The following is a 23881-nucleotide window of genomic DNA, read 5'->3' as shown; positions in this document are numbered from 1 at the left end:
GTACACAGGGACAAGGAGAAAGAGAATGGGGAAGGGAGTGATGGGTGATGCATAAAAGGCAACATATTATATTTGTCCTTGCTTCGACTTTGTCACCACAGACACCGTCAGCCCTTAGTGGAATGGTACCACTGAGGCAGTTTAGTTGGATCCTCATATTCCTCGTGAGCAGCATCCAGCATTTGCCACAGTTCCGATGCAGATGTTAGTGTTTAGGCAAATACTCTGTTAGCCCTCTCCCCATGATCTCCAGAGTTGGTGCAAATTATCTTCTGTCCCTTTCTTTGCCTCATTTAGGGGCAGCTGCTGACTTCTCAGGACCACGGCACGTGGTTAACAGGAAATTTAAGGAAGCGTGGATACGGTTCAAAGACAGAATAAAAACTCCTACACCTCAGCTAAACCTTACATTCCTGGGCACCTGTTTTTACTTCTCTTACATCGAAATCGGTTTCTACAAGGAGGAGGAGAAACCATCGAGAGGATGTATTCATACATCAGAGGGCGGTGCAGAAAGGACACCCCCTGCGGCTCTGCTGGGGAAGCTACAGGCAGAGGGGCTACAGGATGCGGGTGGCGCCCACAGCGAATGTATGTGATGGGCCTTAGGACAGAGCGGACATTTACCATCAAATCCTCGGTGGCGCTTCTGCTGTCTTTAGCCCTGTGTGTTGAGGAGCCTTGGAGAATGAAGTTGCGGTTGAATGTTTTGATGGTGGTCACTGAAGATGCCTCTGTTTTTTCAGCTAAAAGAAAACAAAGGAGAATAAGTGTTACCCAGAGGCTGAACTGATGGTTCAGGAAGGAAGACCGGGTTGTCCAGGTTATCCAGCTTTTTGTTCTGGGCTTGGAATCTCATTCTGGTCCATGGGTCTGACTGTCGATTTATTTTGTGTTTGTCTTTATAATGAACCAAATAAGGCATCATTAGTAGCTTTCTGAGGAAAGGTAGCTTAGAGATCATCCAATATAGCTCATAAATTCTTATTGGCCATTTGGAAATATGAAAGGCTCTGAAAACTAGACACATTCATAACTTTGGAGCCAAAATTGTCTGATGGCAAAATGTGACTTGAACTGACATGTGGCCATTTAAAGTCCTTGTCCACCCCCACCAAGTGTGAACGTTGTCATGCTTCCCTGCAAGGCTATCGATGTGTTTATCAGAGGCTGCCCCAGACCCCATGGGCGGGGGGCTGTTATATAATACGCAGTACATATACCATAGTGCCTTTCTTTTTTTATTTTTTGATTACAGTTCTCATTCAATATTATTCTGTATTAGTTTCAGATGTACAGCATAGTGGTAAGAATATCACGTACTTTATAGAGCGGTTCTCCTGATGTTTCAAGCACCCACCTGGCCCCATACGCAGTGGTCACAATATTGCTGACTGTGTCCCCTCTGCTGTAATCTACATCTCCATGACTGTTCTGTAAGTGACAACCTGTACTTCTTGATCCTTTCACCTTTTCCATCTAGCCCTCCAGCCCCCTTCCCCTAATGTCCAAGAAATCCTGAAACACATATTGACCTAAGGGTTTCACATAAGGTATCATGGATTTATAATAATTTTTTTTAAAATCCTCACCTGAGAATATAGTTATTGATTTTTAGAGAGAGAGGACAGGGAAGGAAGAAGAGAGGGAGGGCAGGAGAAAGTGGGAGAGGGAGAGGGGGAGAGAGAGAGAGAGAGAGAGAGAGAGAGAGAGAGAGAGAGAGAGAGAGAGAGAGAGAGAGAGAGATCAATTGGTTGCCTCTTGTACGCACTCCAACTGGGGATCAAACCTGCAACCTAGGTATGTGCCCTGACCGGGGATTAAACCTGCAGCTTTTTTGGTGTGTGGGACAACATTCCAACGGACTGAGCCACTTGGTTTTCGTTGTGTAAGTTTTTTGTGGAATATGAAGTAGGCATGCAATAACTGTCTGAACACTGAATGGTAGAACCAACATTAAACATATTATCTTCTGACATTCTACTCCTCGAATTTGTAGATCTAAGTTCTAGTTTGGCGTCGTCATTCTGTGGCTCCTGAATCCAGAGAACTTGTTGGAAGTGTCCAGGGTGATACAATTGGCATCACTGGAATCCCTTCTTGGTTAGATGCTTTTGGTGCCCTGCCTGCATCTCCCTGACAGTCACCGTTCCAGCACATTCTGACAGCCTCCTACAGCAAGCACTGCCACTCTCTGTTGCCCATGCATGGGACAGGTCAGAAGCACCAGGAAGTTAATGTCCCACAGGGATGACCTGCAGCCAGTGATGAATGAGAGTTAAAATACCTAATCTTCCTACTCTTTGGGCAAGAAACTCTGAGGTGCAGTTAATATTGCCTCCCAGAAATTCCCAGAAGTATTTAATGCCTTATAGTGACTCAACTTTCTTCTCTTCCCCAGCCAGTGCTTATTGGAATCACCTCCCAAATAAGCTACTTTCACTCACATCCTCGCCCCAGGGTCTGCTTCTTGGGGGATCCAAGTCAAGATAGACTGTCCACAAGAGCAGTTCCGGGTGAGAACTCCCCATCAGATCTGATCCTCAAACTCAGATTTCTGAGTTACTCAAAGTAAATGAGTCAGGCTTACGTCTCTGCAGCTCTATGGTTTTAATTCAAGCGTACCTGTCACTGGTGGAGCAGGCAGTTTCCTCCTCTGCTGTCTTGATGTGTCTATAGTTTGTACCTAACAAACAGAACATAGCAATCAATACACCTTCTCCAACCCCAAAACTTTTATCCTCTCAGTGTTCCGGGCTGTGCAAAATTCCCACAGAAGGAGTGAGGGACACACACCTGGCTCCTTTGCTGCTGCTCTCGTTTCCTTGTGAGGCGCACACATGGCGCTATGTTCAATCCTGCTACGGTCAAGGCTGAGATCCGGCTTTCGATATCAGAAATCTTAACGTAGCAGAGAGACAGAATCAGGAGGGAGAATGCAGAGGAGGAGAGATCTTTGTCAAGAGTGTTATAAATCTATAAAAAACACATCTGCTTTGAGGTATGCTCATTCATTCATTCAGCTTCTACCAAACACTCCTCTACCTAATGCTATAGTGAGAAGACACAACACAGGCCCTTCTTTGTAAGTGTGAATTTCTAGTTGGTGACTCTAGAGCACTGCCCATGTCAGGATACCCCTAGGGATCAACGGAAGCCCAGGGAACCAGATAGAGAGAGAAAGAGCTCACTCAGTGCCAGAAAGAACCCTGGTCCACCCCTGGCCCAGGGATGAAGACACAGAACCTACCCTTAGAAAATGGCATTATGATGTGCTGTCACCATGCTAAGTGCTTTAAATATATGAACTTGTTCATGAACTCATCCATAATCCAGTGACACAGGCACCATTCTCTTGGTTTTATAGAAGAGGAAACTGTGGCTCAGGGGGATAAGTAACACACTTTAAAAAGGGGGGATTTCATGGAATCCATCCTGAAGGATCATATCCATGCAAGTGAGCTAGAAATGGCAGGAGCTGATAGATACAAAGACTTTGCGATGATCCTTGTGGAAGATGGGTTGCCCTCTCCTTTTGCCCTGTGGTCTCCCATGGGGCAGAGAGGAGCCCTCTTACCTGGAGCTCAGCATGGTGAACCTGGGCTGCCGCCGTGGCCACCTGGTCCTCCAGATCTGCCAGTTCGATCTCATCAGTGCCACTGTGGATGCAGCGGGCAGCGTCCTCCAGTTCACCCAGCTGGCCTTCGAGTCCATACACGGTGCCCGCGGCCAGGTACACCTGTAGAGGAGGCAGAGCCTTGAGCCCAGGTCTGCAGACCCAGGACTGGTGGGGCTTTTCAGGGGACCCCAGTAATTCAGGGGAGCAAGAGAGAACTAGACTCAACATTGAGGGTAAAGGACAGGAAATGCCCCCGTGTATAAACATTCTTTGCACTTAAATGGCAGCATGAGGTCTTGCCACTGTTCACTGTCAGTCCCCCTCCCTGAACTTTTCCGCAAGAAAAAGCAATTTGTAAATTTTGGAAATATAAGTTAAAAATACATGACATAAGCTACATAAATTGTGAATTTGTCCAGTGATTATAATAATTATACTATCAAGACCGAAGAAACAAAGGGAAAAATGCATCATGTGGGTTTTTGAGTAAAAATTTGGTTGGCATTTTGTAACTGAGAAACATTCAGAAAACATGAAATACGTGAAATTAATGGAAAACAATTACAAATCTCGAGTGACTTATCTGTGATTAGTCACCTTTAGCTTGCTTGCAACAGGCGAAGGAAATAAAATAAGCCTGCAATTATAGCAGGAAAATGCTCTATTTCTTAGAAAACAGTGTGCTGTTAAGAAAAGCAGGTCAAATCTATTTATCTGTCATTTAAGAGTTTTTCTGTGAGCTACTGAAGATTAAAGAAAAAATCAGATACAGGAAGCAAGTAATTTGGGAAAAAATTAAAAGAAAAATGTAATTTTAAAACATTTATTTATTTATTTATTTATTTATTTATATTTATTTATTTTAGAGAGAGCGGAAGAGAGGGAGAGAGGGAAAGAAACATCGATGTGAGAGATGAACATCGATCAGTTCCTCTTGTACACACATTGCCTGGGGACCAGACACGCAACCCAGGCACATGCCCTGACCGGGAATCGAGCGGGTAACCTTTTGCTTTGCTGGACAATGCCCAGCCAACTGAGCCACTCTGGTTAGGGCAAGAGAAAAAGACATTTGACGTTTGAGTCTATAAAAGTGGACAAACAGAAAGTAACATTGTTGGAATAATTCAGCCTGGGGGCAGCTGACTGGGGTGAATGAAACAAATGCTTCTCCAGCCTAATCAATAATGGGAACAAACAAGGGACAACACAGAGAACCAGGTGCGTCTAAAGTAGGTGATTCCTGGAAGAGAGGTCCATGAGGTGTGACCAGCATGCTCTAGACATGTCATCACAGCCACTCAGAACTGATCCGCATGAAGAGCAGGCAGTCCGGCGCTCACACAGTTTCTTGCACTTGAGTTAAAGCTGTGACCGCGTGAGGCAAGCTGAGAGCTGGTGCACATGAGTCATGCATGTCTTTCGCGCTGAGCGAGGCTGAGCGTCAGTGAGAAGAACCCTGAGAGGCTCCCCCTCTGTGGGTTCCTTGGCATGATTCACGCATCTGGGTTAAAACTGGGAACCTTACAACACGTTTCAGAGAGGAGCAAAGGCAGGTGTAGGTTTGATGAAAGCAAACCCATGGGGACATCATATTAAGGGATTCGGCAGCCATTCGTCTGCCGACAATGGCCACAGTTCACGTTGCCCTTAATTTTATATTTCTTTATCATATGCGAGCATTAGAGAACTTGTTTCTAAAAGATCCTCACGGTTTGATGTAGCCACTTAATCTTTGCCTTCAAAACAAGGAACGTGACTTAGTCACGTGAAGGAAATGAGTATTTCAAAGTTGAGCGGAGAAATTAAAAAGTTGTCTCTTAAAAGTTTCAAAGTCGAAGAATTTTTCACAGTGGAGGAAAAGTTGAGGAGGGGGAAGGGAGAGGGGAAGAAGGGAATGACAGGACCATTTTGAGTTTTTCACACTTTTTCTAGCCACACCCCACCCCGCAAAAGGTAAATTTATTTTGATGATAATTTTAAATATAAATTTACAGTTTTGCACTTGGAACAAAACTCAAAATTATTTTTTAAGTAAAATGAATAATCTGAGCGTGGCCGTGGTTAAACCTAAGTCGACGTTGACTTTGTTCTGGGAACCTTGCTTTTTCCAGAAACACGCAAAACTCAACGTCATCACACCCGAGGGCCGTATCGATGTCACAGCACCTTGCTTTTTGTTGTCATCATGGTCACCCACTAGTGTTCTTTGCTTTCTCTGCCAAGACAAAACAACAGGAAGTAGCTCCAAGCCCTCGGCTGGGCCAGAAGGCTCATCTTTTACTTTGTGTTCCCTGCTTTCCTGGCAGGAGAGGCCCTGTGGTTGGGCAGTGAGGCCAGCTGGACAGGTACTCACAGCCCAAGGTGGTGGTGCCTGAAGGACGTGAGGAGGATGATAATGGTCATGATGATGATGGTGACGATGGCACGTATTTTATTGAGCCAGGCACTGAGCGAAGGGCTTTATGTGACTTATCTAATGCTCAGGGCAACCCTTGAGTGAGGAACTAATATCACCGCTGTACTCAGAATGAGAACATTGTGTCCTAGGAGTTCAGTGACTTCCCCAGGTCTCACAGCTGGGAAGTGGGGGAGCCTGGCTTTGAGCTCAGAAGGGCTGATGCCAGAGCCGGTACCTCTATATGCCCTGCCCTGGGACGCTGTGATACTTAACCATGGTTGGCATGTTATGGCTTTTACATTGTACATTCTGACATAAAGGTACTAGAGTTATTGTGGTTATAGGTTGACATGACATTGGCTCTGCTGCTGGGCTGAAATAACAAAATTGAACATGTTATATAATGAAAATGTTCTCTAACCTTAAAAAAAAAAGCCATTGAAAAACATTAACCTGGCATTGCTTGCTTAGTAAGGGTCCATTTTTGGTGAGAACTATGGTTACTATGTCTGACTAATCTATGTCCTCTCCCTACCCTATGACCCCCTTCACTGGCTCCTGGTTGAACAAGTCTTTCTCCAAACAGGTCCAGGGATAAGAACAGGTGTTCCATTAAAGAAGGACTTAGCGGTCAAAGCCCCCATTGATAAAGAGAATTAGGCAGATTTCTTACTGTAGGATTCCTCAGAGTCGTTCATGTGCTAACATGTATCTTGGTTTTCCTAGAAAGAGTATACAGCTTTCTCAGACTTACTGGATCTTACGGCATCTGACTGGATGTGGCTCCCGTGAAATATACTTTAGGGGCCTAATGTTAGACAGTAACAGGTGGTATTTCTTTCCTTGCTCTCCGGGGTCAGAGAACCACCTGAGAAGCAATGGCTGCCTCCGCAAGTTCCAGCGCCACACCCTCTTCTGTGCTGTGGGGTTCACGAGAGCTTTGAGAAGGAGGCCCAGCGTCCTTTGCCCGTCCTGGGCTCCGTGGCAGAGCTGGGATCCTGGTGGGGCAATTCCACTGTATCTGTTGTCAATGATTGTAGAAAAACTGGCTAACATATTTGGTGTTGGCAAGAGTTACAGGGCAGAGCTAAGAGGAAAGTTGGGGTGTTCCCTTCCCTGCCTCTGTGGCTGGGAATTATGGGGTACCCCAAGCTGTCTCTGTTATTTAGCAAAGACGAGAATAAGCAAGGTCCTCAGATGGGGCTGGGGGCGGGGTGAGGGAACCTACTGGGTCCCTGCTATTCACAGTGCAGGCCCAAGAATGGTCAGGCTAGGGGTTCTCTATTGACCCCTAGACCCATTTTCCATACTTCTCTGCCCTGACCTGTTTGTTCCACGTGGGGCTGACCTATATGGACTTCCTCACCAAGTTTCCTTGCTGCTGGGATGGGTTTGGCCAATGCGAGGCACCAGTAAGAGAGCAAAGGCCAGAGAAGAAAAAAGTTAAGAGTCTTCCCTCCAGTCTCTCCTCTCCTGGGCTCCCTAGTCACACTTCCACTAGGGGTGCTCTTCCAGAATCCAGTTCTCCCTGGGCTGCCAGGCTTAGGGCTGGTGACCCTTTCCTCCTACTGCTACTCCCTGGATGCTACAGCCTCTCTTAGCCTTACCCACATCTCAGTTAGTCATCCTTTCCTGAAACGCTCCTCTCCCAGCCAATAGACTCCTACGCTCACAGCTCACAGCCAAGAGCCCCGGGAGACCCAGGCATTCAATCCGAGCAACTGAGGCCCCATTGTATGTGTAGGGGAGACCGGGACGGGCCGAGGTTCCTCCTGCCTTTTGGGGAGAATGAGCTCATTTCACAGTGCCGGCTGCAGCAGCAGTTGAGAAGGGTTCACGCCGAGAGACGAGGGGAATTCTGAGCTCCCCATGCTTTCCTCTAATTAGTGGATTAACACGGTAGTTTATGAACACAGAGCTGACATATGAACGTGACATTTTTAGCGTATGCGGCTCTGCAGTCTTCAGAAGTATTTTTAAAGGCGAAACATTCTCAAGCCAATGTTCTCTTTCATTTCAGAGTCCTGGTCTGCAGTAGCCCGTGTTCAGAAGGCGAGAAAAAGTGTGGCTGTTGCTATTCCTGACAGTCCCCGGGTTCCTCAGCACAAAGGAGAGGGCGGCGGAGGGATGAGGCGTGCTCTTTAGGAGGGACAGACAAAAGGCACGGTTTAATGAAATCGGCTGCACCCAGGGGCTAGTCTAAGAATCAGCCCTGGCCTTCTCCTGCCGCTCAAACGCATGCCATCTGGGAACTGCACAGCGGAGCGACCTGTTCTGGCTCTGTGATCTGGTGCACTGAAGAGATAAAGAAAAGAGTCATCCCTTCTCAAAAAAAAAAAAAAAAAAAAAAAAAAACCATAAAATTCAAAGGAACAGGGAAGGCAAGGAGGAGGAAGAAGGCAGTTAACTCTTTCAGGGCGGGAGAGGTGGCTTGGAGGTGCTGGACAGGGAAGCAGTAAATGACAAGCCCTGTCCTTTCAGCACGTGTCCCCACTGGGTGACAACCTGAATCAGTGGATGTGTTTCAAACAGAAAGTGCTAACGAACCCAAGAAAAGAAGCATAATGTGCAATCAAAAGACCTTAAACAATGACAACTCCAACAAGGACATTTTTCATGCTTCTTGGGGGAAAAGAAAGGCACACTGTCTTCACTTCAACTGTGCCCTGGGGACTGACTATTATCATTTAAATCCCAATGGCTTCATGCATTGGAAGTTTTTGGATACCATACTTTGTATCATATTTACAAAAAAAGTGCATCCCTTTCCTGGTGAACCATGTCTTTATTTTAACCATTTCAATTCAGCACGTCCAGGATTATAATGGGCCATTTTAGGATGATCGGCACTGAAAGAACTGTATTCTAGATGTAGTGAAGGGACGGGGACCCTGTACATTAGAAATCATTTCTTTAAAAAAAGGACTACGTTCACCTGAGGAGATTGCACATCAGATAAGCATTCTCCGGGCACCTCCTGTGTGTCAGGCTGTGTGGCCAAGGGCCAGGGCCACAGATAGAGCCAGCAGGCCCTGCTCTGTAGGAGTTTATATATCTGGCTCCAAACCTTGGACGACAGTGTCCCTGCTTCCCCAAGTGGCCCCCTCCAACATTTGACAATGTCTGGAGACATTTTTGAGTGTCACAACTAGGATGGTGATGCTCCTAGCATCTAATGGATAGAGACCAGGGATGCTGCTAAATATCCTGCAGCATGCATGACAGCCCCTTCCAACACAGAACTATCTACCCCAAAATGTCAATGACACCGATCTAAGAGGAGACAGACGGGTGACCAGAAAGGACAGAAGACAGAGGTGAGTGCTTCGGCAGACATGTGCTTAGAGGTTTTATGGGACTCCAAAGGGAGAGAGACTTTGATGTCTAAAGTGAAATAAACATTGGCTGTTTTTGGTAACACTTTGAGTTATTTTGATTTGTTGTCCCAACTTTTAGCAAAAATTTCCTCTAATAACAGTCCCTGGTTTCTGAGAAGAGCATTCATTAGAGCACCCCGCCAATCAGGGCTCATTCTGCTGGGTCTACAAAGATGGAATCAGCTAACTTGATTTGACACCAGTTTCGTGGGCAGGACTACGCCAGCTGGTGGTGGTGACTATGGCCTGAGTAGCTAATGTCCAAATCTCTGTGTCACCCCTGATCTGCATTGTTGGAAAAGTCTCACTGGACCTTTGTTGAAATACTCAGCAATGATTGTGGATATTGCTACGTAAGAATCTGTTACATTCCTTCTGTCATCACAAGTCAGAAGGATAGAAAACTCTATTACCAACTGACTTATCTGTGAAGCAGGACAGGCCAGTTGTAGTAACTCAAGTTCCGTGGGCAACCAACCTCATTCCTGGTCACTCTCTACCTGGATCCCCACACATCCTTGGTATAGTTCCTGCAGAGTCCCTCCCATGTCCCCCCCACCCTGTCCCCAAGCTTCAGTGCACTTTTGTTCCCAACAGCTCAAATCTACACTGAAGACTACCTTTGCACTATTATGGACACCTTGCCTGCATGCAGAGACACTGAAGAGTCTGCTGGCTAGAGGAAGGGCCAGTTTCTTTACCTTAGGTCAGGACAACTCTGAGATGCAGCTTACACCCCAGAGTTCCCTGCAGGAGCAAGCTGAAGCTACTCTTTGTCTATGATCATACCTTTGTTTGGCTTCTTGCCTTCTGCTTCCTTCCCCACTCCCTTACTAACCTACCCTGAGAGCACTTCCCTGTTAAATCACGTGTAGGCAAATCTTCATCTCAGGACCTGCTTCTGGGACCTCAGTCCAAGACCCTTCCTGAGAATGCATTTGCTCTGGTGGTGGCGGTGGTGGTGGTGAGTATGTGTCCTTGTGCTCTTTGTGAAGAGTTATAACTTCACGAGCTGCTGCTTCACCTGTGTCTGCTTTAGACAAAGCACATCCACATGCTTACGTTTTCTTCCAGGGAAGTCAGCTGCTCATCCAGTCTCACTTGGTCGGTCCCAAGCGGAAATGTCCCCTTCTCTCTGTCAGGAGGGCCAGGTGGTGACTCCCAGGGCCCTGTCGACTCTGCTATCAACTCCTCTGTGGCATTGATGACTTTCAGGACTTCTGTGGAGATGTTGCAGAGAGAAACAGCAGAATACTTCTGTTTGGTCCAATAACAGAAGGGGACAGAAGACAAGAACAGCACATTAACAATGACGTGGAAATTCTACATTATCACGGTGATCATCATGAGGTCGCTTCCATTGTGACACACACAAACACCAATGTGCCAAAGGAACAAGAAGCTAAACAATCTACACAGCAGTGGGAACCTCGGAGGAGGCCTGATTTGACTTGGCCTACCTTTTGGGACTCATACTGAATTATCTCAGATTCTTAGGGAGGGAGGGAAGAAAGCTCAAGTGGCAGCTACTATGTCCTCTGCCCACTGCTAAGAGTATATATCCATCACCTCATTTTCTGGATGATATTCTACTTCTTCACCAGAGCTTGAGTCACAGATTCTATTAAATTACAACCATGGTGTAGTCCAGTGGGTAGCTCTCTGGACTGGGAGTTAGGAGTTTTGGGCTCTACATCTGGCTCTAACTTCACCTAGTTACAGGACCCTAGCCAAGTTACGTCCCAGTTCTGGAACTCAGTTTGGTCACCTGTACAATGAAAATATTGGAAAGGAGTTTCTCTGTAGTAGTCACTGTGTGTTAGCTCACACACACCTATTCTCTGGCCCATTCTCCCTTGCTCTTCACCATAGAGGCCAAACAGAAATGAACAAACAAACAAAACCAACAACTCCATTTCCCAGCCTCCCTTGCAGCTAAGGAGAGCCATGTGACATAGGTCTGACCAATGAGCTTGAAGGGAAAGGCTAATGAAAGGGTTTCTAGAAAAGCTTTTATCTTCCTAACAGGTGAATAGATGCAGCTGCTGCTCCCCTTCCCCACTTCTACCTTAATCACAGATGTGCAGTTATGACAAAGGTGGGGATGAATACGAAAATGCTGAGGAAGGTGGGTCAGAAAGACTGAAGCCCAAATAGCATTAGATCAACTGAACCATTATCAGTCACTACCTGCCTCTGAACATCTTGTTACATGAGAAAAATAATTCCTTATCTGTTGAAGCTACTGTTGGCCAAATTTTCTGTTATGGCTGAACGTGTTCCTAAATGACACAGTTGCTTCTAAGTCTTACATTCACTCATGGCTCAGAATTACAGTCAGTCCTGATCTGGGCCAAGGTCATTAATAAAGCAGAAGTAATTCAACCACAAAGAATTATCTGCATCTTTGAGTTCATCTGAACATACAGCATCAAGCAATAAGCTAGAATTCAATATTGTTTGGCAGTAATGATTTCCGTCTGTAATCCTTCTTTTTATCCCATCAGAGGGTTTATAAATTGGAAGTCAAATATTGCCCACACGCATTTTTTTTTTCAAACCAGTAAAACGTTTCAAGAAAATTTGGAATCTTAATGCCTTTGGTGCTTTCTAAGGTACCTATCTCATTTATCCTGGCCAAAACATTAATGATAGTTATGGCTTTACTTTGCAAAGTTTGGTCCTCCAAGTAGATTCTGCTGTAGGTTTTGTCTCATTAGAGGATGTTTTGGGCTCAAAATGATTTTGGCATGAAGCAGTTGCCACTATTGTTTCAGTCCATTTTAGAAAAGGCAAGGCTGTATGCATGACAGAAGATTCATTACCCTTCTCTTAATAAATAGAACATGAATTTAGAAAATCTGCCCCTTATTTGGTAGAAGAGGTGCCCTTGTTCGTCCTTTGAAAAGAAAGACATATGACTAAGAGACTCAGAAAAAAAGTGAGGTCACAGCACAATGGAAGGAAAAGTGTGAACATTTATACCAATCTCCAATTAGTCCAGGGTCATTAACAAGCCAAGGTTATTAATGGAAAGGACTTGAGAGGTGCTTAAATCAAAAGCGTGATCTGCATCCTGAGTCCAGCTGACCAAACACTATCAAAGCAATAAGTTAGACATCAGTGTTGCTTGGGAGTCATTGTTCCACTCCACCCATAACCAGCTGTTTATTCATTCACAGGATCAGAGAAGGAAAACTCTGACTCCAAAAAACCTCCGCTGCCTTGCGGCATACCTCTTCAGGGGAAGGGCTAAGGGAGTAAACCCTGACAGAAAATCCGGAGCCGGAGTCCCTAAGGCGGTTTGACGTTGTAGTCAACACCGGCAACTCCTGCGGCGCACCTGAAGCCAAGCTGTATTGACTCCGTCTTTCCCTTGGACCCTTCAGCTGCGAAGAGAGGGGGGGTCTGCTGCATGGGCAACAGCAGACCCTCCATATCACCCTGCCCAGGCTCTGTAGCTTCAGCTTCACTGGAGAGGACACTCCAGCGTCATCGCAAGATGTCGATTCAACACGGGAGGAGACAGATACCGTGTCACTCCGGAGTCGGACTGCACAGCCATTCTCGGCGGTGCAGATAGACTCTTAAGAAGCTACACCATCGTCTCTCGAGACGGACGGCTGCCGACGACGACGACGACGATTCATTCACAGGAATTATAAGCAGAAATCAGCTATTGCCTAAAGGCAGGCTCTTCTGATAAGGACATCATCTGAGACAAGCACTTCCCGGTTGTCTACAGGAATCCCCCTTCATCCTACGTATTTTATTGGGGGCCCATGGCGTACAGGCTCTGTTCTAGGTGTCAGGCGAAGCAGTGGACATTGGATAAAGCCCCTGCCCTCATGGCATGCTGTTAGCCCTACTCAAGCCACCTGACGAGGTGCCATGCTTTCATGGCCCGTAAAGGCACTTGCATTTGCCATTGAGTCACGGGAGGAGCCCTGCATAACCGGTCTGTATGGAGCACCACGGCTTCACTGGAAGGTCTGTGATCTGAAAGATAATTCTCTGAAAACTGGATCTATCTGCTTGGTGGGGGTCCCGGACTTGCTCTCCACTGAGAAGCACAATGTGGAATCCACAAGCACTTGCAGGGAGTCACACATTTCTTGTCTGTTGCACAGGAGTGGGCGGTTTGCTCCAACCTGGGGGTAGGACTGGAAGTCAGGACCATTGGCGTTTTGTTAGCGGCCGGGCAGGAGCAGGGCACCCAACCCCCCTGTTCCTTCGTTGACCCCCTGGCTCTATAACAGAGATTAGGAGGTCCGTTACAGGGCAGGGCGAACACGGGCTTGTTATGTAAACGTCCTGTTCCCCGCCCAGTCCAGATGTAAACGTACAAAGCTGGGCTTCCCCAATTACGGGAGCTAAAGTTCCACGTGGCACTGGACAGGGTTTTGTTCAGATAAAATGCTGGTGGGGATTCAGGGTGCTGACAGGGAGCCCCGTGTGGGGGAGAAATGAGAAGCTAAGGATCCTTTCTGCTTCATAGTTCACGGCCCCGGAGACATGAGCTGAGTGGTACAACCTAGCACAATCAGAGAGCCAACACGAGCTTTCTATTACGGTAGCTGACGTTGCTCCAGATGTTAATTATAAAAGGGATCAAATGTGACAATTTCATAGTATCGAACCAGGGAGAGGTGAAAATGTGGAGGAAATCAGGTGACGGAACAGGAAGATTGGCCAAAGACATTTGTGGCCAAGGACCCCATGGACAACGGACTGAAAATGGCAGTGAACCCATGTAGGAACCAAATTCAACCTTCTGGTGATCAAAGAGATACAAATTAAACAATCAGTTTTATTAAGGGCCAGACAGATGTGCGGTGCCCTTTCTAAATGCCGTGTGAGCCACTGTGACGTCCCGCAGAGAAAGCAAGTGCTGCTGGGACGCACCCACACTCCTTGGTCTCCCCACCACTGACGTCCCCCCGGAGAGTCTGACTGCCCACTTGCAGGGCTCCGTCTGTGTCACAGTCCCACGTGGAACATCAAACCCACAACATCAGCTTCACAACCACCTGCACGGGAACCAACAGTCTACCGTTTGGGGTACAGAAGGTGATAAGAAACACTTCAGGGTCTCCTCTTGGCCTAAGGTGGGGTGTCCTCCATCACTCCCCAGCGAGGCAGTGGGCAAGCGTCTACCTTAACAGAGACTCATACATTCTGCCTGACTACAACCAGCGATAGGGCCAACACAGAGCTCTGAGAAGGTTGGATACCACCCCGGGGCTGGAGCTCCGCCACAGTGGCCATTTCAATGGGCCCAAGAAAGAAGAAGAGCAGGTCAGACCCCAATACACACTGTACTGCTCAGTTCTTTCTAGGGACTGCAGGGCAGAGCGAGACTTCTTTACTTTTTGCCTCAGGCCACACAATTTTAGCCTTAGTGATCTCTCCATCTTGCTCCCATGGGCTTTCTCTTCATCGCAGACACGTTGCTGGAAACAAATTCTCCCTCCATTTATATACGTCCTTAGAGACTGTTTTCCAAAGACATGCAGGATACAAGGTGTTGCCAGGGTGGACGTTCGGAGTCTGCAGAATTCTAAAGAAGAGAATAGTTTCCCTATGTGGTACTCTACATCCCTGTGATGACTTGGTCAATGTATTGTACTAACTATGTATGGTTGCCAGGTGGGTACTGGAAATATCAGGCATTGCTTTGTAAAGTAAATGACCATCTAACCGCTGCGCTGTGCACCCAAGACTAATACAAAATACTGACTGTAAACGGTGTTTGAAAAATAAAATTTAATTTTAAAAAATGGTTTCATCCTAAACACCAGGTAGACCTGCTTGTTAGTAATCTTTGCCAATTCTCCTGAGGTTTTCCCAATGTCTTTCATTGATTCCAAAGGTTCATGTTGGACAAAGAAATGCACACTCATTTGACACTGGCCTAAGAGGGAATGCTTCTTATCAAATGGCTCAGGCTTGTGCATGTGTGAGCCGCAGGGGCTCATTAGCTGCCTGGCTGAATAGGAAGAGGACGCACTGAAATGACAGCGGGCTCATTCCAGCCCCAGCCCTGCCCTTGGGCAAGTGCACGCATGCGTGTCTATCTGTCTCAGCTGGGCCAAAACAGATCCAGTGTCTGGCTGTGTGTGATGAACCGGGGCTTTGACAGAGACCAGGGACATCTATTTATACCACTTGATATTAGTCTTGATATGATATAATCTAATGCAATGTGGGGAAAAGAGCTTTGGGGATTAAATGACATGTGCAGGTATTTGGGGCAGAAGAAGGATGTTCTTAGCTCCGCCTTGGGGACTGTACTGACGTCTATAACAAGAGAAAAGAGGCTAAATCAGGAAAGCTGAAGGCACCCAAACACTGGGTTGTTTTGGGAGATACGGAAGCTTGCTGTATGCTGTGAGGCCCCTGGGCCCACCTATGAACTCTAGGGAGGGGCAGTGGCAGGGTCTGGCCAAGGGCCTCCTCCCATTGGGCTCAGCAGGTATGAAGGCTTGGGCCCACCATTTTTTTAGGGGCTCATAAACATGTCTTTAATTTCTTTTAAATTTGGAAGAAAACAATGAACTCTTAGGTCCAGGAACAGGTTTTAATCCATGATATTAATTTATTAATTGTGATACCCACCCAGTTGTAAAATATGATTTTAAATGTTTTTAATGGGGGGGGGTGGCGAACCCATGGAGAAATATATTCTTGGATCCTAGAAAAGGCATAAATTAGTCCTGGTCTTATTGATCTGGGGCCCCTCTGTGAGGAGGCTTTAGAGCAGGACCCGATTCCTAGGGCGGACCTGGGCAGCAGCAGCCTGGTGACGCTGTCCCCCAGGGCTATTGATGTCCCCCATAGATGTCAGTGAGAGCCCCGAGAAGGCCCCCGTGGGAACACTATTCATGAACATGTGGGAGAACCTTCCCGTGGGTTTCCCAAAATAATGGAGGGAAACAATGGGGGTGAGTGGGTGTCATGGTCTTATGGTTTCTTATTGGGGACTGATGCTCACGTGACCTCCTCACTCGCACACACCAGACCACGAGTCTTGGGAAACTCAGGTCACACTCTCTGTGTGACTCTCTGAGCCTCAGTTGTGAAATGGCGATAACATCATCCAGCTTATGGAGTTTTTGAGATCAAACTAGACAGCATGTGTCATGTGCCTACGTAACGTCTGGGTCCGGAGGGGTTGCGCCCGCCTAAATTCCTCTCACCTGCCCCACTGGCTCAAGGTGGGACCCTTACTGGGGAGGGTCTAGTAACTCAGACTTGTTCATCACACACTAGACTCTTGAAACATCTTTGCTTCCCAACCGCTTGGTGGTTGGAAGAACACGTCTTACTGTTCTCGAGCCAAAAAGTTAAAGTTTGCCCTTCTTTGTGTCCCAGCGTTTTCTCTTGCTGAGGAAGAATATTTAAAAAAAATAAAAGCCCCTGTGATCTAATCTTGGCTACCACCACCATACTTTCCCAAAGAAGGGATTTCAATTTCAAGAAAGGAGAACATATATGAGAATACGGAATGGTCTGTGCTAAGACAGGACAGCAAACAACCTGACAGAGACCCTTAGAAAGAGCAGAGACAGAAGGAAGCCAGCTCAGAGTCCACGTGGCTCCATCCTGCACTGAGTATGACGCTAGGCTTCTCCTAGGTTCGTGTAGCCCTCACGACAGCCCGACATGTTTGATGTTTTAACCCTGTCTTTAAGAGGTGAAGAAACTGGCTCATTGAAGAATATACACAGCTGGGATTTGAGCTCAGAGAATCTGGTCTCCAAAGTCCACACTCCTTCCTGAAACCTGTCATATCACCCCCCTCCATGTGCAGAATCCCTGAGACCCAATGGACTGTAGAAAGTGATAACAGAATAGAACTGAATAGAATAATCAGATCAGAGAACAACAGATCAGCAAGAGAAGGACATTGGTCAGGATGAGGTCTTTGATACGGCACACCAACATCCAAGACACACAGTAGAGCTGGACACCTACTGAGTGACAAGCTCCTGTTCCAAGCCTTCCTGACCTGACCCTACCGGGGATGGAGCCGCCAGGACAATTGGCATGAAGACGACTGCGGTCTCTAAGAAAACCTGCTCTAGGTGTGACCCAGACTCCCCAGGTTACAAATGCTGTCCTGGCTTTAGGTAAACCTTCTATCAAACTACCAGAGCAAGCAAGGAAATGTGTCCGAACGCCCTGATTTCATGCATTTTTTTCCCCTTTTAAAAGGTAAGAAAAGAAACTCCATATGTCCTCCTAAATAGCTGACAGAAATCTGCTAGAAAAATTCGACGAAAATATGCTTCGGTTCTCATGGAACATAAGGCGCTCTGGCGATGTCTCTACAATCTGTCCAAATACGTTCTCCACCAACAGACTCATGTCCCCAAAGAGTGACTTGATGAAGGAGCGTGGCCCAGAATTGTGGAAAGAAATTGGAGCGCAAACCTAATAAATTAGCATATGTAATAAACTGAAACAAAGCATAACAGGGATTAGACAACGGACTCTAGGAGTGGTTTCTTGATGCATTTGTTTTGATGATCAATCCGTTTATGAAAGAAATAGGATTTTTTAAAAATGGTGATTATAGAAATGAATTTTTTTTAATGTGCTACTTGCAGTTTAGTTCCTGAATTAAACCCACTGGTCCGTCTGTTTCCTGGAGGTCATTTTCCTGCCCTTTTTGGGTGGAGACCCTGTTGTCTGATGTGGGTCCCCTGACCGAGGCCATCTCAGGACCTGGTGAGGACAAGAGAGGAGGGGAATGCTGGGGCCATGACCTTTGACCGAACCTTCCCTGGCAGGTGCAGAGCAGCCAGACTTCCTGTCCTGGCTGGGGAGGTGATTGTGGTCATCCGTATTTTTTGCTTTTGTATATTGGCTATTCCTTGGGGGAAAAAATCGGTTCCTGATACCTCCTGGAAACCAAGGCACAGATTCAGCTCTGAAGAAGTCCAACAAGATGTGAAATTGCCCTCCACGTTCACTGGGAAAGGAGGTGACACATGGCAGCCAGGGTGGCTTGTTAGGCGCTCCTGTTACTCCTCTGCTGAAACCTTTCCGGGTGCTTTCTCTGTCGTCCGGGACAGAGCGAAAATTCTTTGTGTGGCCCACATGGCCCTGCCCACTCTGGCCCCTGGCCTCTCTCATTTCCCATTGCTCTCCCCTCGGCCACCTTGCTCCAGCCACCATGGACCTTTGATGTGTTCCTTGAAGTTGTCAAGGTCATTTTCACCTTAAGGCTTTGCATGTGTTCCTCTGCCCGATAAGCTCATCCTTTAGGTTGTTGCCTGACATCTTTCTGTAAAGGTCATTTTCACCTTAAGGTTTTGCATGTGTTACTCTGCCTGATAAGCTCATCCTGTAGATTGTTGCCTGATGTCTTTCTTCTTGTCCTTCAGGTGTCAGTCTGAAAGGCACTTGGTCAGAAAGGGCCAGACCATCCCACCTGCCCCTGTCACTATCCTGCCTAGTCTTCTTCTCGGGGCTGGTCACCATCTGACATCCCTGGGCCCCGACTTCTGAAGGGCCCCGCAAAACCCCAACCTTACACTTTTTTCTAGACGCCAAGTTTGGTTTCACATGTGCAATTTTAATCACGTACAAGTTTACAGTCGGCGCTAAAACCTGATAGTATGTTTATATTTGCTTATTTTCATTATTTCATTACTACGCTGCATACTATACACACACTACGCTGCATAGGCCCCGCACAGCTGCGCTATCACTCATCGGAGTAATAGAATTATATTTGCTACTTTGTACTTACAAAGGTCCTTCTGCAGTGCAGACTCACGATAATTGCAAATGTGCAGGGATGTAAATTAGTTTGTGGATATGTATTTGTTTCATTTACGGTTTTAAAAATAGTTTTCTGTGTGTATAGATAAATACCCAGGTAAGTTGAAACTATATTAAAATAAAATTAATTCCTATTGTTGAAGTTATATTAAGATAACATTAATTCCTGTTGTTACGTCAGCACCTGGATTTTCATAGTTTATGAATAATTTTTGAATTTTAATTAATATTAATTTATTGCACTATAACAAAAAATCTCTTCTCTAGCATTTTAATCATTCAGACTATTAAATTTTATATTTTTATTTTCATTGGTAGCTAGAAAAATGAAATGACATCAAAAGTTTGTGATTATTCGTCGTCGGCAGCCGTCCGTCTCGAGAGACGATGGTGTAGCTTCTTGAGAGTCTATCTGCACCGCCGAGAATGGCTGTGCAGTCCGACTCGGGAGTGACACGGTATCTGTCTCCTCCCGTGTTGAATCGACATCTTGCGATGACGCTGGAGTGTCCTCTCCAGTGAAGCTGAAGCTACACAGCCTGGGCAGGGTGATATGGAGGGTCTGCTGTTGCCCATGCAGCAGACCCCCCCTCTCTTCGCAGCTGAAGGGTCCAAGGGAAAGACGGAGTCAATACAGCTTGGCTTCAGGTGCGCCGCAGGAGTTGCCGGTGTTGACTACAACGTCAAACTGCCTTAGGGACTCCGGCTCCGGATTTTCTGTCGGGGTTTACTCCCTTAGCCTTTCCCCTGAAGAGGTATGCCGCAAGGCAGCGGAGGTTTTTTGGAGTCAGAGTTTTCCTTCTCTGATGTGCCCTGACTGGAAGATCGAACCAGCGACACTTGGCTCGCAGGCCGACGCTCAATCCACTGAGCCAAACCAGCCAGGGCTTGTGATTATTATTATGCTATTATTATACATATTTTCAAATTTTATCAGAAATAAAACATTAATAGTACATAATATTTTTATTTATTTAAAAATATGGTTAACATGTATTTTTATTTTCCCTCTCTCTTTTTTTTTAAGGGGCCCAATATTTTCTTCTGTGCCCGGGGCCTCAACCGACCTTAATCCGCCTCTGCCGTGAGGGCAGGGAACTTTCCTCTCTTATTCTGACTATATTGTATCTCTTCGTTCAACAATCATTTGTTGACTAAATGGTGAATGAACAGGGATTCAAATTCCCAAGGGAAGTTGGGCGTGTCTTTCTTTACTGTCTCCTGCAGGTATCGCTGGGCCTGCAAACCAGGAAGATCCATTTGTTCCTTTGCTGGAGTGGAAATTAAGGACTTACCCTCTTGCCATTCTCCGCTCCCCAAAGGAACACGTGACCATTTGTCCCAACACCACCTATTGAGAAGTGACCTCATCACAACCAGAGGTGAGAGGTGGGCAGAAATCATAAGATAGTGAGGTCAATTTTTGTATGCTCTAGGCTATACTCTGGACTATTTCATTGTATCTAGTATCAATATTCACAAATTTAATTATTGTGCCTTTAAAATGTAGTGTGCTATCTTAATAGAGAGGCCCTCTTTCTCTTTATTCTTCCTTTATTTTTTCTAAGTGTTTCCAAATTATTCTTGATTTTATTCTATCAGATGATTTAAAAAATGCTTTTGGAACATTAAAAAATATTCATTTTGGATTTTGACTTGAATTCCATTAATCCTGTACCTTAATTTTGGAAGAATTCATTTTTATACTATCTTTCCCAGTAGCAAACTGCTAGATTTCTTGGAGATCTGCAGTTTTCTTGTTAAGTTCTAATTTCACATGCTTTCCTTCTATTATAGATGGAATTAATTTCTATTTTATCCCTCCACCTCCCCCAATCTGGTTTGAAATTCATCTGCAAATTCAACTGATGGCAAATTAATAGCTAAACTAGAAACTCTGACATGGGGAGTTCTAGCATAAATCCCATAACCACTTGAACTGTACCATGTAATTATGCTGAATGATATGGGTTTATGAACAGACCTGCTACCAATAGACCTTTCCTTCAAAAATAATGAATTTTTATTTTGCATTTATTTGCAAGGCTGCTGAATTCTCTTACAGACTCTGTATCTCAGGTAAATGTTGTGATCTCTGACTTTACTCAGGTCTTTATTGCTGGGGATCCTTTCTATCCCTCCACATCATTTTCACTCCCATTCTCTGCAATAGCTATTTCAAACCCTCTCCACAGTCCTGAAACCCCACTTCCATTATCACTTTGAGAAGACAAACCAGCCTTCTAGTCAGAGAGCGAGGGAGAGGAGGGAAAAGCATAGGACCTAAAAGAAAACCTCTTCAACTTCCCAACATCAAATTTACCCATTTACTTGTATCTGGGTCAATCTGTCTTTGCTATTCCAATTCACCTCCATTTGCCCAAGAGTCCTTTACTGTTGGGCAATTAGGTTGTCTCAGTCTTTTCCTATAATATAAATATAATGCTTAGAGAACTGCATTGTGATGCCCTTGGCCGCTTGTCCCTTGGCTCTCCCTTCAGATAAATGAATGGAATACGATTGCTGGATCAAAGGCTATGCCCACTTTGAGGGCTTTGAGTTTCCAAGCTGGTTGTTCAGAAATGTGCTGTTTAACTTCCACACATTTGTGAATATTCCAATTTTTCTCCTATTAATTTCTAGTTTCATACCATAGCGGTTGGAAAAGATATTTGGTATGGCCTGTTTTGTGACCTAACATAAGACCTATCTTGGAGAATGTTTTGTATGTGTTGGAGAAGGAAGTATCAATGTATTCTGCTGCTGTTGCAGGGAACATTCTGTATGTGTCTCTTCCATAGAATACACAGGACTGTGCTGTTCGTTGGAGAAATGGTTTAAGTCCAACATTTCCTTGGTCCTTTTCTGTCTGGATGATCTATTGAAAGTACTGAAGTCCCCTACTTTTATTGTATTGTTATCTATTTCTCCCCTCAGATCTGTCAGTGTTTGTTTAATATATTCAGGTGCCCTGATGTTGGGTTTATAGGTATATTTATTTATGATTGTTATAGCCTCTGGATGAATTGACCCCTTTATCATTATATGATCACCTTTTTGGTCAGCTTTTGAGTTAAAGCCTATTTTGTCTGATATAAGTATAGCTACTCATGCTCTCTTTTAATTTTTACTTGCATGGAGTATCTTTTTCCATCCTTTCACTTTGAGTCTATGTGTGTCCTTAAAGCTGGAATGAGTCTCTTGTAGGCACACAGTTGGGCCTTCTTCTTTTGTAAAATATTTGTTTATGGGTTTATTTTTTATATTTTTTAGAGAGAGGGGAGGGGAGGGACAAAGAGGAGAGAAATATCGATGCAAGAGAAAAACATTAATCGGCTGCCTCCTGCATGTGCCCCAGCCAGGAATCAAACCTGCAAGCAAGGCATATGCCCCTGACTGGGAATTTAACTCGTGATCCTTCACTTTCCGGGGCGGGGGGGGGGGGGGGGGGGACAACTAACTGAACCACACTGGTCAGGGCTTCTTCTTTTCAAAGCTACTCAGCTACTCTATATATTTTGATTGGAGAATAATCCATTTACATTTAGAGTGATTATTGACAGGTAAAAACTTTCTAATGCCATCTTTAATTATTTTCTGGCTGTTTTGTTGTTTTCTGGTTCTTTTCTTCCTCTCATGCTGTCTTTGTATGTTGCTGATTTTCCATCATCAGTGGTGTGCTCAACCTTCTTCATTGGGCTCCTGGACTTCTACAGAGGCTCTCTTGTCCATGAGTAATTGTTTTATTTAGTGTTCTCTAGGGGCTCCTGGACCATGGCCAAGGGGGCGAGAGTTGGTTCACAGGCCACTTCAGGGTTCAGAGCCATGTCCAAGGTCTGTGTGCCAACTATCTGATGCATGGGTGGGCGAGACTCGTCCAGGGAGTGTATGCGTGTGTGCGAATGTATATATTTGCCATTCTTTACACTTTTATGGAGAGAGGGGTCATAGCTTTCATCAAATACCTAAAGAGGTCTGCAATCCTCAAACGGCTAACAGATACTGCTGTTGAGTTTTTACCTTATTTTATCAGGAATGGTTGCTTAACTTGATCGGCTGTTGTTTGGAATTAATTCTTCATTCAACATTTATGAATTTCCTACTTTATGTCAAACACAAATCTATGAATTTAACAAGATAACCATGTTTTTCCCCTCTTACTTATAAATATAATGGAAAATATTAATAAATTTCTTAAAATTGATATAATTACATTCTTAGACTAAATCCTACTTGGCCATTGTAAATTATTTCATTATGTAATTAGAAACAATTTGCTAACACACTGAGACTGTTTAAATGTTTATTAACCAGTGAATTAATATGAAAATTTTCAGTGGTGTGTGAATTTTGGGTCAGAATTCAGATCAAGGTTTTAAATAAATAAAATGAACTTGAATACTTTCAAATTCTTAATGCTAAAGAACAGTTTAAATGGTATGGGAATAATTAGTACCATAAACATTTGATGGATTTTATTGGCAGAGACACCGGGTCTAGCTTCTCCCTGAGGAATAATTCTTTGACTACTTTAACAATCTCTTCCATGGTCTGTTCAGGTTTTATATCACTTCCAGAGCCAGGTTTGCTCATTTACTTCTTTGGAAATAATCAGTATTTAAAAAATTATTGCCAATATCAAATTACTCACCTATAATATAAAAAATCTTAAAGCCACACATATTTCTTATT

General features: G+C 45.1%; 1 protein-coding gene across 1 annotated transcript in view; it reads right to left on the bottom strand.

Moving 5' to 3' along the window:
- Positions 1–436: 436 nt before the first annotated feature.
- The window catches only part of MYRIP (myosin VIIA and Rab interacting protein), a 196000-nt gene continuing 172555 nt past the window's right edge, over positions 437–23881 (bottom strand). The window contains exons 12-17 of the mRNA XM_090284952.1: positions 10460–10654; positions 3578–3739; positions 2797–2901; positions 2626–2686; positions 565–746; positions 437–454 (exon numbers count right to left, since the gene is read on the bottom strand). Of these exons, the coding sequence (XP_090141078.1) occupies positions 437–454; positions 565–746; positions 2626–2686; positions 2797–2901; positions 3578–3739; positions 10460–10654 (723 nt within the window). The remainder of the gene's footprint in view (positions 455–564; positions 747–2625; positions 2687–2796; positions 2902–3577; positions 3740–10459; positions 10655–23881) is intronic.

This window comes from Furipterus horrens, unplaced genomic scaffold (assembly GCF_987537825.1).
Source record: "Furipterus horrens unplaced genomic scaffold, mFurHor1.1.pri manual_scaffold_7, whole genome shotgun sequence".
NCBI classification, from domain to species: Eukaryota; Metazoa; Chordata; class Mammalia; order Chiroptera; family Furipteridae; genus Furipterus; species Furipterus horrens.
Note: the sequence above shows the minus strand (reverse complement) of the source record. Positions and strands in the feature narration are given on the sequence as shown.